This window comes from Lynx rufus, unplaced genomic scaffold (assembly GCF_022079265.1).
Source record: "Lynx rufus isolate CCGP_SWC_20201006 ecotype Redwood Valley unplaced genomic scaffold, mLynRuf1.p SCAF_8, whole genome shotgun sequence".
Classification (NCBI taxonomy): domain Eukaryota; kingdom Metazoa; phylum Chordata; class Mammalia; order Carnivora; family Felidae; genus Lynx; species Lynx rufus.
The window spans coordinates 134112879-134130853 of record NW_025814896.1 but is presented as its reverse complement, the minus strand read 5'-3'; the positions used below and the strand labels follow the sequence as shown (position 1 = coordinate 134130853).

The following is a 17975-nucleotide window of genomic DNA, read 5'->3' as shown; positions in this document are numbered from 1 at the left end:
TAAAGACAATTTTATGAATAAGAGTAATCATTGCTTCAGTAGTTTTAAAGAAATATCATGTCAGTAAATATCACCTTGTAGGAAAAAATCATGTCACAGATGAGTAATTATATGTTGGCACATAAAATGCATATGGACATATATAAAATATATATAATTGGACCAGTGGGTCTGGGCGGCTTTCTGTTAAACGTCTGACTCTTGATCTTAGCTCAGGTCTTGATCTCAGGATCGTGAGTTCAAGCCCCACAGAGCCTACCTAAAAAAAAAAAAAAAGAAAAAGGAAAAAATTAATTGGAATCAGAAGGTTAGAGTTCAGAACAGTATGTTCTCTGATCCTATTTAAAAATATACAAATAGGGCTGCCTGGCGGGCTCAGTTGGTAGAGCATGAGACTTTTGATCTCGAGATTCTAAGTTCAATCCCCACTTTGGATGTATAGGTTACTTAAGACTAAAATCTTAAAAAACAATACACCAGTGACTGGAAAGATGTTAAGCCTGCGTAATGAGAAAGTGGATGATTTCTTTTTTTATTTTCTGCTTTTCTCTACTTTGCAAATACTTCAATGAGCATGTATAAATTTTTGGGTACCACTCTTCGCATGTATTTATATTTAACGATTCTAACTCAGACATTCTGTGGTGCTATTTGGGGAAAGCACTCTTCTTAAAGACTGAGCGCCTTGTGTGTAAAGAGCTTCAGTGCAAAGAACTAGAAATGGTCACATCAAGCTGTTGCTCTCAGCTCTCCCATCTCTAGGATGATGCGGATAAGTCTGTCCCTGTTACACTGACAAGGAAAACAAGGAAAAACGGAGTAAATGACCTCAGCTCAAAAGCTGATCTGTGAGAGAGATCAGACATAGTAGGACTGCATTTTCTGCGCCCTAAGCCAATCCAATGTTCTTTTGCTCCTTTTTTCTTAATTTTTTTTAACGCTTATTTATTATTGAGAGAGCGAGAGAGAGCATGAGCAGGGGAGGGGCAGAGAGAGGAGGAGACACAGAATCCGAAGGAGGCTCCAGACTCTGAGCCCGATGTAGGACTCAAAAAACCCCGTGAGATCATGACCTGAGCCGAAGTCAGACACTTAAGTGACTGAGCCACCCAGGCGCCCCTCTTGCTTCTTTTTTCTTTTTTCTAACTGCAAGTCAAATTTGCCCTCAGAAGTCTCAAACTAAAACGTCTCCGTAACAAAGTAATTTGAAGAACAGAAGAAATTGGGAAGCTGAAGCCATGGCTGTTACCATCAAATTGGGTCACCAGATTCAGCACATAAAAATATAGGACACCCGGGGGCGCCTGGGTGGCGCAGTCGGTTAAGCGTCCGACTTCAGCCAGGTCACGATCTCGCAGTCCGGGAGTTCGAGCCCCGCGTCAGGCTCTGGGCTGATGGCTCAGAGCCTGGAGCCTGTTTCCGATTCTGTGTCTCCCTCTCTCTCTGCTCCTCCCCCGTTCATGCTCTGTCTCTCTCTGTCCCAAAAATAAATAAACGTTGAAAAAAAAAAAAATATAGGACACCCAGTTAAATTTTAACATCAGAAAAATAATGAAGAATATTTTAGCACAAGTGTCTCAAAGATTTAGTAACCTATTTTTATACCGAAAATCTTGTGTTTTTTATCTGAAATTCAAGTTTAATTTGGCATTTGATAATTTTACCTGGCAAGTCTGCCATCAGAGCATATATTGCGAATCCTCCTCTATGCAATTGGTTGTTCCTTTTCCCCTAAATTCTCCCTTGTGATATAGTATTAACAGAAAGAGGGCAGCCATTTGAATGAGTGGTTTCAAATCTCATCTGTGTTCTAGCCGTGTGACCTTGAGCAAGTTACTCAACTTTCTTTGATATTTAAAATGTATCCACAAAAATACACACACACACAAATAGGAGATGTGATGTGATCTTGGGATGCAGTAGGCAATGCAAGGTATTTGAGAAATAAAAGAGTATGTGAAAACTTAGGCAGCATTAAAATTTTTAATTTCACCAGTAAAAACACGAGCAGAATAAAGCAAAGGGCGAAGCAGGAAATATATTTGTAACCTACATGACAGAAGTCCCTGTCCTTTATATAGAGTTTCTACTTATAAATCAAGTAGGAAAATACCATTCCCACACTCATCAACCTTTTTTCAGCCTCAGTTTCCTAATCTATAAGATAGAGATGAATTGTTTTAAAAATTAGAAATAATAAATGTAAATAGCATACTAGGCATTTAATGCATTTTCTAAATGCAGGTACACCTAGGAGAACAAATGATACCTTTTGACCATGCTACTCTTATAATATTTTGGGATTTAATGAGAGTTTTCTTGTAAAATGAGCCTTCCTTTAAAGATACATTGTGTATGTTAGGGGCACCTGGGTGGCTCAGCGGTTGAGCGTCTGACTTTGGCTCAGGTCATGATCTCGCAGTTCATGGGTTCAAGCCCCATGTTGGGCTCTGTGCTGACAGCTCAGAGCCTGGAGCCTGCTTCGGATTCTGTGTCTCCCTCTCTCTCTCTGCCCCTCCCCTGCTCATGCTCTGTCTCTGTCTCTCTCTCTCTCTCTCTTTCAGAAATAACCATTAAAAAGAAAAAAAGAAACACAATTTGTAAGCATATATTGCCAACAGGTTTTATTTTTTTTAATGATTTGATGGTTTCTTTTTTTTTTTTTTAATTTTTTTAATGTTTATGTATTTTTGAGAGAGAGAGAAAAACAGAGTGTGAGCGCGGGAGGGGCAGAGGGAGAGACACAGAATCTGAAGCAGGCTCCAGGCTCTGAGCTGTCAGCACAGGGGCCCACATGGGGCTCGTGGGACTTGAACTCATGAGCCATAAGATCCTGACCTGAACTGAAGTCAGATTTTTTTTGAAGTCAGATTCTTAACCGACTGAGCCACCCAGATACCCCGACAGGTTTTGTTCATTATGAGAAACTGTTTAGCAGCTTTTCAAAAAAATATAGTCGTACAGTAATATTGTTTGTATGTGTTCAGAAACTATTTTAACTCTTTCGACAGTCCTGTTTTTTAACTGGCAAAGTTTAACTACACAAAGTCTAATTTTGATAAGTCTTTGAAATATTGAGAATACATTTTTATTTAAAATTGTCACAGGATTTAGTCTCTCGAAGGTAATGAGTTATGGTCTGTTACTCAGCTAAACTTCTACTGAGTCATTTTTAAAAGCTTCCACGTCAGGGCACCCGGATGGCTCAGTCCGTTAAGCGCTGACTTTGGTTTCAGCTCAGATCGTGGTCTCACTGTTAGTGAGTGTGAGTCCTGTGTCATGCTCCCCGTGGAGCCCAGAGCCTGCTTGGGAGTCTCAGTCTCTCCCTGTCTATCTGCCCCTCCCCGCCTTGTGCTTGCTCTCTCTCTCTCTCTCAAAATAAATTAATTAATTAATTAAAAAATAAAAGCTTCCATGGCTTGGGACTGTGATCACAGTCTTCTTTTTAGGTCTTGCACTAGTATTCAGAAATAAGTTTTGATGTTGTAAGTTTAAGTTAGTAAGGACCACGCTAATTTTTTTTGAACTCTTTAAAACATAGTTATGTGCCACAAAATGAAAAGGCAACCTACTAAATGGGAGAAAATGTTTACAAATCATGCATCTGATAAAGGGTTAATATCCAAAATATATGAAGAACTTACACAACTTAAAAAACGTGATTAAAAACGGGCAGGAGCCTGGAAGAAACATTTTTACAAAGAAGACATATAGATGGCCAACAGGCACATGAAAAGATACTCAGCATCACTAATCATCTAGGGAAATGCAAATCAGAACCACAGTGAGATACCGTCTCATACCTGCCAGATTGGCTATTATCAAAAAGACCAGCAAAGAAACAAAAAGATAAATGTTGGTCAGGATATAGAGAGAAGGAAACCGTCACACATTGTTGGTGGGAATGTGAATTGGTGCAGCCACTGAAAAACAGCGTGGAGTTTCCTCAAAAAATTAAAAAAAGAACTACCATACCATCCAGCAGTTCCACTTCTGGTTTTTGTGTTTTTTTTTTAAGTTTATTTATTTTAAGAGACAGAGTGTGTGAAGGGCAGAGAGAGAGAGGGAGAGAGAGAAAATCCCAAGCAAGCTCTGCACTGTCAGCACAGAGCCTGATGCAGGGCTCGAACTCATGAACCAGGAGATCATGACCTGAGCCGAGATCAAGAGTCAGACACTAAACTGACTGAGCCACCAGGCACCCCTTCTACTTCTGGGTTTTTATCCGAAGAAAATGAAAACACCAATTTAAAGACATATATGCACCCCTGTGCATTGCAGCATTATTTACAGTAGCTAAGACATGGAAATGCCCCACGTGTTCATTGATGAATGAGTGGACAGAGAAGATGTGGCACGCATATACAGTGGAGAATGTGACTCCACGTTAGAAAAGAACAAAGTCTTGCCATGTGCAACAACATGGATGGAACTGGAGGGTATTACATAGTGAAATAAGTCAGACAGAGAAAGACAAATACCGTATGACTTCACTTATGTGTACAGTCTAAAAAATAAAATGGGTGCCTAGGTGGTTCAGTCCATTAAGTGTCTGACTCTTAATTTCAGCTCAGGTCACTATCTCAACAGTTAGTGAGTCTGAGCCCTTCATTGGGCTCTGCATCGACAGCGAGGAACCTGCTTGGGATTCTCTCTCTCCCTCTCTCTGCCCCTCCTCTGCTTGAGCGCTCTCTCGAAATAAATGTGTTTTTTTAATCTTTTAAAAAATAATAAATAAACAAAGCCAAACAAACAGACTCATAGATACAGGAAACTGTTGGTTGCTGGAGGTGGGAGGGCTTAGGAGTCCAGCAAAATAGGTGAAGGGGATTAAGAGGTACAAACTCCCAGTTACAAGTAAGTTATGGAAATGTAACATACAGCATAGGAAATATGGTTAGTGATACTGTAATAATTTTGGCGACAGATGCTAGGTAGGGGATCATCTTGTAATGTATAAAAATATTGAATCACTGAGATATACACCTGAAACTAATGGGATATGTCAATTATACTTTATACTTCAATTTGAAAGAAAAAAAAAAAATGTTAGCGTAGCCGGGGCTGGGCACTTAGGAAACCTTCAGAGCCTGACAGTCCCTTCCCTTGCCCTATTGTAGCTTCTGTACCTTGCATCAGAGCTAAAGCACAGGGGGGGCCAACATGTGTTGAATGAAGGGGCGTGCTTTCCAACCAGAGGCTGCATCCCAGGGCCTCGGGCCATCTGTTAGTATCAAATCCTAGCTGCCTGCATTCCAGTGCGTGATCTTGCGTCTTGGGCAAGTGGTTTGGGATTTCTGAGCTTCCGTTCCTTCTGTAAAATGTGGACTGTGCCCTCTGTGTGGTTGCAGACACCCTACGTGAGCCCTCTTCAGCACCCAGCGTAGAATCTGTGCTCAGGAAATAGCAGCTGCTGCTAGTGCAGCTAACCGTCCCCGCCACAGGACTGCAGGGTCGCTAAGGGACACCAAGGGGCAGAAGTCGGAGTCTTGATTACAAGCAGCCTACAGCAGGCTGACTGACTAAAGCAGGAGGGAATGTACTGGAAGGTATTGGTGTCCCAGACTGTCCAGGAAAACTGGGAAGCAAGCCTGGAACAGGGCCCTTCCTGAAGGCAGGAGGCAAGAGCCATTAGGAATGCGTCCCAGGAAGGAGTGCCCGCTACTTGTTACCTGGGTGTCCGCAGGCAGGGCCAAGCCCTGCGAGAGGCCTACCAGGTGCAGAGCCATGAGGACGAGGCCAGCTGCGGGAGGGACCAGGAGGGACCCTGAGAGAGGAAGTGGCCTGAAGGAAAACAAGCAGGGTCCGAGCCCAGCACCCCCACCCCTGGCTTTCCATCCCTGTGCATAGCAATGTCTTAAATGTGGCTTACCCTTAAGCAGGGTAATAATTACTGCAGACATAGCCGACATGTTGAACAAATTGTTGTGTGCTCGTAATTACAAATTGCATTTCTAACACTCCAGGGGGTTCCAAACCTTGATATCTTTGCTGTTAACACATAAATTAGTGATTTGTGGAAATTGCAAGAGAAGGATATGTAGAGTTTTTTTTATTTCTATAAATATAGATATAAATCTGTAGATACAGATTTATATACATATTTAAATGTATATATCAAATAAATTTATCAAATAAATATATATCAAATAAATTTGATTTATTTCTTGGATGTCTGAATTTCTTTAAATTAATTACATGTATCACTTATTATTTGAACTATTTATCCCACATAACAAAATGAAATTTGTTTCTGATGAAATCTCTCTAGACGAGTACTGGCAGAATCACCCAGAACTCCATGATATTCCCATATACTATGCGTCATCTTTGGCCAAGAAGTGCATGGCAGTGTACCAGACGTACGTAAATGCCATGAACGACAAAATCCGCAAACAGATCAACATCAACAATCCCTTTGTGTTCAAGCACATCAGTAACCTCAAGGTGAGTGCTGAGGAAGAGGAAGGACCGGTAAACACAGAGAAGTCGATAGCACATTGATTCCGGGGCCGAGTCCTTTTGGCTGAGGTCTCGCCTTTTCTGTAGCAGGCACCATTTTCCTGCAGGAAAACAAAAATTTAGCAACTGGCATTCTCCTCTGCTTAAATCTTGCCAGTCGTTCCAAGTCTCCATTGGTTCTCAGTATTTACTATTGCTGAATAAGTTAGTCTCCCTGCCATAGAAACAGAAAGTCTTGATGAGAAAAATATCTTCTGTTACGTCTTAACGTTGTTCTGTCCTTCCTCAAACCTAATCGTCTTTTTGATTTGCACTGCAAATTCCATGTATGAACATTTTCATATGTTTACTTTTCTAGAGCATTCAATAAAAGCTGATTTCCTTTAGTTAAAAAAATGTTGTTTTAAAAATATATTGTTTTATTGGGGTGCCTGGGTGACTCAGTTGGTTAAGCGTCCAACTTCGGCTCAGGTCATGATCTCATGGTTTGTGAGTTCGAGCCCCACGTCAGGCTCTGTGCTGACAGCTTGAAGCCTGGAACCTGCTTCGGTTCTGAGTGTCCTTCTCTCTCTGCCCCTCCCCAACTTGTGCTCTGTCTGTCTATGTCTCTCAAAAAATAAATAAATGTAAAAAAAATTTTTTTAAAGTATATATGTTGTTTTATTAAAGTTAATGTGCTATACTCTTAATAAAATAATGCCCCAAATAATTCAAGTGCTAGAAGTCATCTTCCAGTTGTAAGTGGGCTCTGTCCATAAAGTATTATTTTTTGAGTTAATTGCTTAAGAACTAGAGCCAAGTTTTCCCTGGAAACAATGTTAAACTTTTTGGTTAGATTTTTTAGGCCAGCTCAAAATATTTGTGAAGTATGCAAAGCCATTGTGAGTGGGAAAGTTCTTTTGGAATTCTCTCTTGGGCAGATAGAAAGCCATTTGACTCTTACTTTTTTCCTGCCTGCCCTCTAGGCAATGAAAATGGTCCTATAATAGCCCATTAACTACCAGTAGAAGGTTTAGAAGGACAGAGTGAACTAACTGCTTCTTATCACTTTGTTTTCCTTTCATTCCTAGCTTCAGTTGTTTAGGAACTGAGAAATTAGACTTAAAATGTTTGCTCGTCTCCGAGGTCCTTACAGTAGTGTGATCAATCTTTTCACCTACCTTTTCGTTATTCTTTAAAAATAAGGACAGCCTTGCCAAACCCTGGTGCTTAGCATGCTTTTACCATTCCTTTTTCTCTCTTAGAGCATGGATCATTTTGATGACATTGGTCCCAGTGTCGTCATGGCCTCCCCGGGCATGATGCAAAGTGGCTTATCCAGAGAGCTCTTTGAAAGCTGGTGCACGGATAAGAGGAACGGCGTCATTATAGCAGGGTACTGTGTAGAAGGGACACTTGCCAAGGTCAGCTATGAGACCACTGTGTCATTCCTAATCAGAATTGCCAAGGTGGCCCGTTAAAGTCTGAGAGGCACTTAATCTTATTGCAGTAAAAAGTATGGAAGGGAACCTAGTTGAGACCAACAAAAACATGAATACCCTCATTCACTGAAGAAGTTTACTAATACGTATTCTCCTGAAAAGCCGTAGAAGGTGTTTGGGTTGATTGCCCTTCTTCCTAACGATGCAGAATGGTTGATGTTAGCTCTTCGGGATGTACACATTGTGGGAAGTACGTGCAGAACTTTAGAAACAGTTTCTGAACATCCAAGCATCACATTCTCTTATCCCTGTTATCTATATAACTTGTCTTATTTCTTAAAATACGTTGTGATTCCCGGGGCACCTGGGTGACTCAGTGGGTTGAATGTCCAACTCTTGGTTTTGGCTCAGGTCATGATCTCACAGTTCATGAGTTCGAGTCCCGCATCCATCTGTGCTGATGGCACGAGCCTGCTTGGGATTCTTGCTCTCAGAATAAATGAATAAATGTTTAAAAAATAAAATAAAACTGACTTCTAGAATAGAAGCACATCTGTTTGAAAAGCGACTTTACCAAGCAAGAGAATAGTTGGGAATACAAGTTTGGCTTGTATTGTACAATTGTACAAGTTAACAGTTGTCACTTCCAGTATTTCAAATACACTGAAATTTAGTTAACCTGTCTGCTTTCCTGATTAAATATTTGCTTGCTCAAGAAAATAAGTATTTGATATTTACTAAGTCGCTATTAGAATGATTTTTGTGCTAAAGGTCCTAAATTTAATGTAAGAGTTTATGGCTGCATTAAAAAATAGAACATGTCCCTTTTCTTTTCTGACTGGGTAGTTTATTTGTTTTGCTTTTTTAAATTTTTCTTTCTTTTTCACAGCATATCATGTCTGAACCAGAAGAAATCACTACCATGTCTGGACAGAAGTTACCGCTGAAAATGTCTGTTGATTACATTTCTTTCTCTGCTCACACAGATTACCAACAAACCAGTGAATTTATCCGTGCTTTGAAACCGCCTCATGTGGTTAGTCTATGAATTTGATTTCTAACATTAAAGGGGAAAGAAACATACCCAAGAAACCGTAGCAGCTGGTTTTCAAGTCAAACACCGCTTGTCGCTAAGGTAGCCTTTCAACAGAGCACTTTTGCTTGTACTTGGATCTGACCTCTACAGCTTCCCTTTGAGTTAGGCAAGCTGTGCACTGTAATTTTCTCCACTTACCTGAGGTCACTTATCAGATCCAACAGATCCAGACCCAGTGCTCTTTCTGTCCCTTTCTGTTGCCTCCCCAGTAACTTAAGAGCACAGGCTTTGCAGTATGCTGGTTTTGAATCCCCGTTCTATCCCTTACTTGCTGGGCAAATTACTTATCCTCTCTGTACCCCATTTGTAAATAGGGATAACAATGCCTCATAAGGTTATTGTGAGGAAGGAGTGAGAGAACATATATATCTAAAGCATCTAAAATGGTGCCTGGCATGTAGTAAATGCTTAATAAGATGGAAAGAAGGGAAAGACAAGTCATGTAATGGTAGAAATTAAAGATCCAAATAGATATGAAATGTATTACATAGCTCCTTACTGATGTGCTTTGTTTATATTTTTAAGTTTCATGTAATTATGAAAATAACAATTATATTTTGGTGGGACTAAGGAGGGGATAAGAGGGAAAAGCTAAAAAAACACGTGTTTTTAATCAACAGAACACTCAGGGAATATGTGTCTGGGAAATAAATGAAGTGCCCTTTCTGAATGTATTTGCAAGTAGTTAGAGGAAATAGCCTTCTGCTAATTTTTTTCCTTAAGTTTTTTTTTTTTTTTTTTTATCGTGGCAAAATATATATAACATAAACTTGTAATTTTAACCATTTTTTAAGTGTACAATTCAGGGGCATTAATTACACTCACAGTATTGTACAGCCATCACCACTATCTATTTCTAAAACTTTTTCATCACCCCGAAAAGAAATTGTACCTATTAAGCAAAAATTTTCCATTTCCTCCTCCCCAGCCCCAGGTATCCTCTAATTAACTTCTGTAAATTTGCCTATTCTAGATATTTCGTGTCAGTGAAATCATATAAAATATATATAATATGTCCAAGGTTCATCTGTATCGTAACATGTATCAGAACTTCATTCCTCTGTGTGGATGAAAATAACAGTCCGTTGTGTGTAGATACCACATTTTGTCTGCACATCTGCCAATGAACACGTAATGCTAGAGTGAACATGGGCCTGTAAGAATCTGAGTCGCTTTTTTCTGCTCCTTTGCACATATGCCAAAGAGTGTAATCACTGGATCATGTGTTGTTAACTTTTTGAGGAATCACTAACCCTTCCCACTAATGGTAGTGGCCTCACCATTTTACTTTCCCCCCAGCAGTGCACAAGGATGCCGGTTAGCCCATATCCATGCCAACACTTGCTAGTTGCCTTTGTTTAATTATAGTCATTCTAATAAGTGTGAAGTGGTATCTCATTGTGGTTTTGATTTTCACTTCCTAACGACTGATGATGTTGAGCATCCCTTCACGTGCTTTTTTGTTCATTTTTGAGTTCTTTCTAGCATGGTAGTCCTCACAGGTATTTTCCCATTGGTCCTTACTTAGGAAGCAGATTCTCGGGTGGGGAAAAATCCCTCTCCTTTTTAGCGTCATGAACGGTCGAATTGAGCTACAGCGCAGGCTCCTTACAGGTGTTTCCTAGCGTATGTGGTTTATGGATATTCCCCCCACATTTTAAAGCCAGGGAGGGAGTGTTGTACTGCCCTTTCTCTCTGGTGTCACCACCTCATCCTCAGGCCATTTCATTGCTCTTCAGGCTCTCTCTCTGCTGACAGTTAAAATTCCTGGATTCAACTCGATGCTTACCTTCCTTCAGTAACCAGGTCAGCAAAAGTATATCTACATGATAATGTAACAATAGTGTTAGTAGTGATAATGAGCAACAGCTGTCAGTTATTATTTACCACGTGCCAGGTACTGTACTCATGTTTTAAGTAATCTCTGGCCCAGCGTGGGGCTTGAACTCTCAACCCTGAGATCAAGAGTTGCGTGCTCTACTGACTGAGCCACCCCGGCACCCCTGTACTCATGTTTTACGTGTATCAACTTGCTTACTCCTTACAACCAACAACTGGTTATAGATGAGAAAACCGAGATGTTACGTAACTTGCTCAAGTTTACGGAGCTAGTAAGTGTTTGAAGAGCCGGGCGTTGTGTTTAAGCAGCCAGGCCTCAAAGCCTGGGCTCTTTGCTAGGTCTAGTAGTGATGCCGGGTTGGCTTCTGTTAGCCCAGGCAGCAATCTATAGATTAAGGATGATCTGTCTTGTAAAATACAGGTTATAAAAGTGAATAGGAAGAGACTGGTATCCGATGCAATTGTCGTCAATACCCCTCAAACACAATTTCATTTGGTTCTGAAATATCTTATTTGGTATTACTATAATAAACAGAAGAAAATATCAAAGGTCTTTGTTATCCCCTATAAAAAGCTTCTTTAGAAAGTCTTGTATTAAAATGGGGTACCTGGGTGGCTCAGTAAAACGTCCAACTCTTGATTTCGGTTCAGGTCATGATCTCCTGGTTTGTGAGTTGGAGCCCTGCATTGGGCTCCGTGCTGACAGTGCAGAGCCTGCTTGGGATTTTTTCTCTCTCTCAAAATAAGTCAACTTAAAAAAAAAAACAGGCTTGTATTAAGAAATGTAAAGAAAACTATGGGTGTTTTCTTCATTAGTAGGAGTGGCAATAGTTTCATACAGGAATCACGTATCTAAAGCTGGTAGAGGCTGTGGAGTTTACAGAAGTCACGTGGTCCAGCCCTTTGCAGTTGAGTACGGAAGTCTAGAAAAAGTCCAGCTTCCACAAAGTTGTATGTCTTGTTAGTGGCAAAAAACTGAAGTTGAAGTTTCTTTACTCTGTCTTAAAACAGTTCCACTTCAGGATTTTTAAGGCCAAACAGAATGAAAATACCTATACGAGTTTGATTGACTGGAGATCCTTCAAAGTAGTTCAGCTTAATAACTTCGAGTATATGTGTTTCAATATTTAAGTCAGATAGGGGCCATCCTTAACCCACACTAAGAGTGTTTCCCTGTGCTCTCTGAAAATTCATTCTGTGTAGATTTTAGTCCACGGAGAACAAAATGAAATGGCCAGATTGAAAGCAGCCCTGATTCGAGAATATGAAGATAACGATGAAGTTCACATAGAGGTTCATAATCCTCGGAACACAGAAGCTGTGACCTTGAATTTCAGAGGAGAAAAGCTAGCCAAGGTAAAAGGTTGTGATTTCTAATCTTACCCAAGTCTTTTCTAAAGGGAAATGTATACTTAAAAATACAGCCTTCTTTTAATCAAAGCAAGATAATGTGCTTAATGATGATTTCTGTTTACTTAGTATACTATAAGAATTTTCTCCTGGGGTCACCTGGGTGGCTCAGTTGGTTAAGCGTCTGATTTCCACTCAGGTCGTGATCTCATGGTTTATGAGTTCAAGCCCCGCCTTGGGCTCTGTGCTGACAGCCTGGAGCTTGGAGCCTGCTTCAGATTCTGTAACTCCCTCTCTCTCTGCCCCTCCCCTGCTCATAATCCGTGTCTGTCTGTCTGTCTGTCTCTCTCTCTCTCTCTCTCTCAAAAATAAACATTTAAAAAAATAAAATTAAATATAATTTTTTTTAAAAAAAAGAATTTTATCTTGGGGTGCCTGAGTGGCTCAGTCATTTGAGCGTCCAACTCTTGATTTGGGCTCAGGTCATGACTTCGTGGGATTGAGCCCCGAGTCGAGCTCCGCACTGATGGTTGGAGCCTGCTTGGGATTCTCTCTCTCCCTTTTTCTCCCCTCTGCCCCTCCCCTTGCTCACTCGCTCACTCTCTCTCTCTCAAAATAAATAAGCATTTAAAAAGGAACTGAAGGAATTGTTTCCTTATGCTCTTTTAGGTCTTCTTCTGATTCTTCTAGTTCATTTCTTCACACAGAAAATTTTCAAGTACGTTAGATCTTAATGCAGTTGAGTTTGATAGCTTTTTAAACCACATCTCCACTTCCTTTCCATTCCTGTATCTGAGGAAGGAAATTCATTACTGTTTTATTACTACATCTCATACAGTATAATGTCTACTGGTCCTTCTCCCAGAGAATGTAAAGATAGATAGGTCTGTGTCTTTAAACATATGTGGTATGATGGAACTTACAAAAATTTGTCCTTTTTTGATGTTGAAATATAGTATTTTCAGAATTTAAAAATAGTTAAAGGGGCGCCTGGGTGACTCAGTTAAGCGTTCAATTATTGATTTCTGCTCAGGTCATGATCTCATGGTTCATGAGTTCAAGCCCTGAGTCAGGCTGTGCACTGACAGCACAGGGCCTGCTTGGGATTTTCTGTTACCCTCTTTCTGCCCCTCCCTGCTCACCCTCTGTCTCTTAAAATAAATAAACATTTAAAAAGATAAATAAAATCGTTAAAAATCTTACCTGAGACTTCAGAGCGATACTATAAGGTATCCACATTTGTGCCTCCTGTGAAGATTTTTTTTTTCTTTTAAATGTTTATTTTTGAGAGAGAAAGAGTGTGTGTGAGCAGGGGAGGGCCTGAGTAAGAGGGGGACAGAGGATTTGAAGCCAATTCTGTGCTGACAGCAGAGAGCCCGATGCGGGGCTTGAACTCACAAACTGTGAGATTATGACCTGAGCCAAAGTCGGACGTTTAACCGACTGAGCCACCCAGGCACCCCTTCTGTTAAGATTTTTTTTAAGATACTTCTAAGGGAAACTTTTTAATGATTTATCTGAAGTTTTAAATATCAGACATGGATTAATGAGCAAATTTACAGCAATTCTTTTAATATATAATGAGCCAGATATAAGAAGGCTAATTGATGAATATCCTTCCTTGCAGTTGAGTTTGAGGGGGGAAAACGTTAGGACGTGAGGCTTTTGTTGCCAGAGAAGAACAGAGGGTTGTATTGACTCCTGTTCACAAAACTTTTTAATGGAAGCAATCTTACACCTATAGGAAAATGTATTCAGTTGGCCATCTAAGAGCTGATTTCCCAGGCTCTGCTGGTTGAGATGGAGGAGGAGAGGTTTTATAGTCAGACTATTTAGGAGAAGCGGAGTTGAACGAAAATAAGCTGTTTTCTTTACCGCTGGACTTTTCAGAGTTTTATTATGCCATTGTGCATTATAAATCTTCAAGAAATACAGTACACAGCATTTTAAAAAGTTTTAACTACAGAACTGGGAACACAGGATAGATATGTATGTCACTTATATATAACTTGTGTATATGCATAGAGAAACTGTTGTCAATACCTGTTTCTTTGTACAGGTATTGATATACCAAATATAGCTTTGTATTAGAATGTGGTTCTGTGGGGCGCCTGGGTGGCGCAGTCGGTTGGGCGTCCGACTTCAGCCAGGTCACGATCTCGCGGTCTGTGAGTTCGAGCCCCGCGTCGGGCTCTGGGCTGATGGCTCAGAGCCTGGAGCCTGTTTCCGATTCTGTGTCTCCCTCTCTCTCTGCCCCTCCCCCGTTCATGCTCTGTCTCTCTCTGTCCCAAAAATAAATAAACGTTGAAAAAAAAAAAAAATTAAAAAAAAAAAAAAAGAATGTGGTTCTGTGATTTCAGCCATAGGTGTGGTTACTTAAAATCATTAGCTCTAGTTTTTTTCCTCTGAAGTGCAGTCACTTTACTTACGGTGAAGTCTTTTACGGCAGCCATCCTCAACCGTGCAAAACAGAAACTAAGAAGTAGGTGAAGGGAAGCAGATCCACAAAGAACTATCAGAAAGGCCATTCACCTCGTACACGTGTCAGGCCAGCCAGTTGTATGTATGTTAATAAATCAGCACATTGGAAACCACGCGCTCGGCACAGCCGGCCGCAGCGGGCGAAGTCGGAGGAATCCTCGCTCTCTCGGTCTTGCTCTCTGAGGTGCTCGTGTGCAGGCGACAAGCTCAGCCGGCTTCTCGGCATCTGGGCCGTCCCGGTATTTAAGATCGGTCTCCTGGGGGCAATGCTCCTTTCATTACCTCACCAGCACTTAAGGGAAAAGTCACCCTGACAAATCACCTGACGTAGAGCTTTGTCCCCTCATAGACTTAGAAGAGCAAACACTGTTAGCACCGCCTGGCTGCTCTTTGTCCTTACTTGACGAGAGGAAACAAGTACGAAATACACTGGCTTTTTCCTCTTTGGGTTCACTTGTTAGTAGCGAAGACCAGTTACATTTAAGAAAGTTGGGTTTCATGCTTGTAAGGTATTTGCTTTTGTTAGTTTTTGAGCAGTCATTACTTTCTTTTAAAAACTCTTGCCCCTTGGGGGCGCCTGGGTGGCGCAGTCGGTTAAGCGTCCGACTTCAGCCAGGTCACGATCTCGCGGTCCGGGAGTTCGAGCCCCGCGTCGGGCTCTGGGCTGACGGCTCGGAGCCTGGAGCCTGTTTCCGATTCTGTGTCGCCCTCTCTCTCTCTGCCCCTCCCCCGTTCATGCTCTGTCTCTCTCTGTTCCAAAAATAAATAAAAACGTTGAGAAAAAAAAAAATTAAAAAAAAAAAAAAATTCTTGCCCCTTGGTCGTAGGAGTTCTTCAACACCTGTCTTTATGGACAGATATTGGCAAAATCTTATCTTTATTGATGAGATATCACCTATCTTTATTGACCTCTCTATCCAAAGATGCTCCTCCTCTGCTAGTGTTGAGCCTAGTATAGACTTGCACCTTTGCATGAGGGAGCTCACCGTGTACGAGGCCTAAACCAGCGTGCAGGAGCACGTACATTTCTGGCCTGCACCTGCAGCCTTCCCACCATATTACAACTGTTGACAGCTTTCGGAGGCCCCAGCACCTATACGTTTACTTGGTTGCTGAACTGATTGGAACTGAACTGAACCTAGCTCTTCTTGCCAGATCTCCCCCGTGACTCTTGCCTTTGGTCTCTTGGTGGCTCTGTTCCTGTCCTCATCATCGACCTATATAACATTTTTTATTTTTCATGTTAAAATTCATGTCATTTTCATGGTTCACATGTCAGATGGTCATCATTGTGATTGAATATCTAAATAATTGCATTTTCCAAGATTCTGTTTTCTTCAAGTTTTTTGTGTTTTTTTTTTTTTTTTAATAATAGGTCATGGGCTTTTTAGCAGACAAAAAACCAGAACAAGGCCAGCGGGTCTCAGGAATACTTGTTAAAAGAAACTTTAATTATCACATACTTTCTCCTTGTGACCTCTCCAGTAAGTATACTATTAAACATCAAATATCAGTTATTTTAATATTGAAAGAAAATCTGTGAAAACTTTTCATACTAATGGCCAAATCTTAAGTACCAGCCAAATAATAAAATAGAAATTGATGAATTAATGATCCACATAGTTTTACGGGGGAAAAAAAAAATCTTCCTTGAACTACTTAAATGTTTGAATTCTTTGCAAAATAACTTTTTTCTTAATTGGGAACATAAGTTGACCTCTAAGACAGGTTGACTGCTCCTGCTGACCTTTTACAAGCCTGTTTTCCACCTTTTACAGTGGAGTCCTGGTACTTTTGTTTTCTAACGTAAATTTGAATGCCCCCCCCACCCCACCCCCGACACACGCACGCATTTTGGTCTTTGTGACCTATAGTTGTACATTCCTTGCTGGGCCTTTATGTCGTGTGCCTGTGTAAATGCTGAGCCATCACTGCTTTCACAGTAAATACGGTATTATCATCTTCAATAACGGTGCTCAGTTTTATGCAGATAGCCATAACAGAGTATGAGCACCTTATGAAGGAGGAAGAAATAGCAGTGTTTAGGGATTCATCTGAGCTGGGCCAGCTGTCAGCTTCTAGCCCATCACACAGTGGAGTGTAACTTGTTCTCTGTCCAGCGGTTAGTGGATCTTACTCTGTGCCAGGCACTGTGCCAGGCGTTGGAGGACTAAAGGTATGCTACAGAGCATGGTGCCAGCCCCTGGAAGGCTGTCTAGGGAGAGGCGCAGCCTTGTCAAGAGCTAGTCCCAGCACTGATGAGTGACAGAGAGGTGCATGGTAAGTGCATGAGGAGAGAACGGACCCAGACAAGTCGGAACAAGTTGTGCGAACCAGGTAGCCCTTGTGGCAGGTGCTGAAGGATTGCCAGGGTTGCCTGGCCCAGAAGAAAGCAGAGGACAGCTGGTGCCCTGGCTCGGAGATCTCCAGGGACCCGATTTTTTGAGGGCAGTGAGGCTGCTTTCTTACGGCTGAAGCAGAAGCTAACTGGGGGGAGTTCAGGGGGGAATGTAGGGCAGGAGCCAATTAAGGAGCATCTTCTAAGCTTTCTCAAAAACAAGTTCTCCTTTACTTTGCTTTAATTTCTCTCTACTCGTGTATGTGTTCACAGGCTCTATTTTCTGCGACCAGTATTGTTACTTAAAGTGTGTCTGTTCTAATTTCCTCTTCAGATTATACTGACTTGGCCATGAGCACTGTGAAACAGACCCAAGCCATTCCGTATACTGGTCCTTTTAATTTGCTCTATTACCAGCTACAGAAGTTGACAGGTGGGTATTTATTGAAATTCACCTAATTGTTTTCTGCTTTTGAGTAAGAGAAGTATATACCCAGGAAAGGAGACTGTTCCATTTGGGTTGTTGTCTCAGAATTGCACAGATGTTATTTGCACTTCACTTGGACATGTTATCACCTTTGGGTAAATTTTTGAAAATATACTCCTAAGTTTTTTTTAATTGTATTATACTTCTTAGCTTTGATCCACTGAAAATTCTAAAAATATCAGTAACCTTTGCTGCTCACGTTTAAAATCCACTTTAGTTTACTCTTCTAAATTTCATCTATCTCTTTTCTTTGTTCAGTGAAAATAGGTTTTCTGGTTCCATCAGTACCAGTCTATACGGCAGGTTTTAGAAGAACACACGAACACTGGCCAAATGCCAGTAAAACAGTAAACCTATTCTGTTTTCGTATTAGATCATTTGAGTTAGATTTTTATGTATTAACATAATGAAAGGCAATGACTAAGTTAAAAGGCGTGGATGCCCTCTAATAAGCGGGAACACTTTAATTTTTTTTCTATAATTTTTTTTAATGTTTATTTA

The 17975-nt window shown here is 40.9% G+C and overlaps 1 protein-coding gene across 1 annotated transcript in view; it reads left to right on the top strand.

Annotated features, from left to right (window-relative positions):
- Nucleotides 1-17975, top strand: part of CPSF3 (cleavage and polyadenylation specific factor 3) — a 40087-nt gene that overhangs the window by 10644 nt on the left and 11468 nt on the right. Inside the window, exons 8-13 of the mRNA XM_047068926.1 lie at nucleotides 6272-6447; nucleotides 7707-7865; nucleotides 8773-8919; nucleotides 12022-12174; nucleotides 16025-16133; nucleotides 17322-17420. Of these exons, the coding sequence (XP_046924882.1) occupies nucleotides 6272-6447; nucleotides 7707-7865; nucleotides 8773-8919; nucleotides 12022-12174; nucleotides 16025-16133; nucleotides 17322-17420 (843 nt within the window). The remainder of the gene's footprint in view (nucleotides 1-6271; nucleotides 6448-7706; nucleotides 7866-8772; nucleotides 8920-12021; nucleotides 12175-16024; nucleotides 16134-17321; nucleotides 17421-17975) is intronic.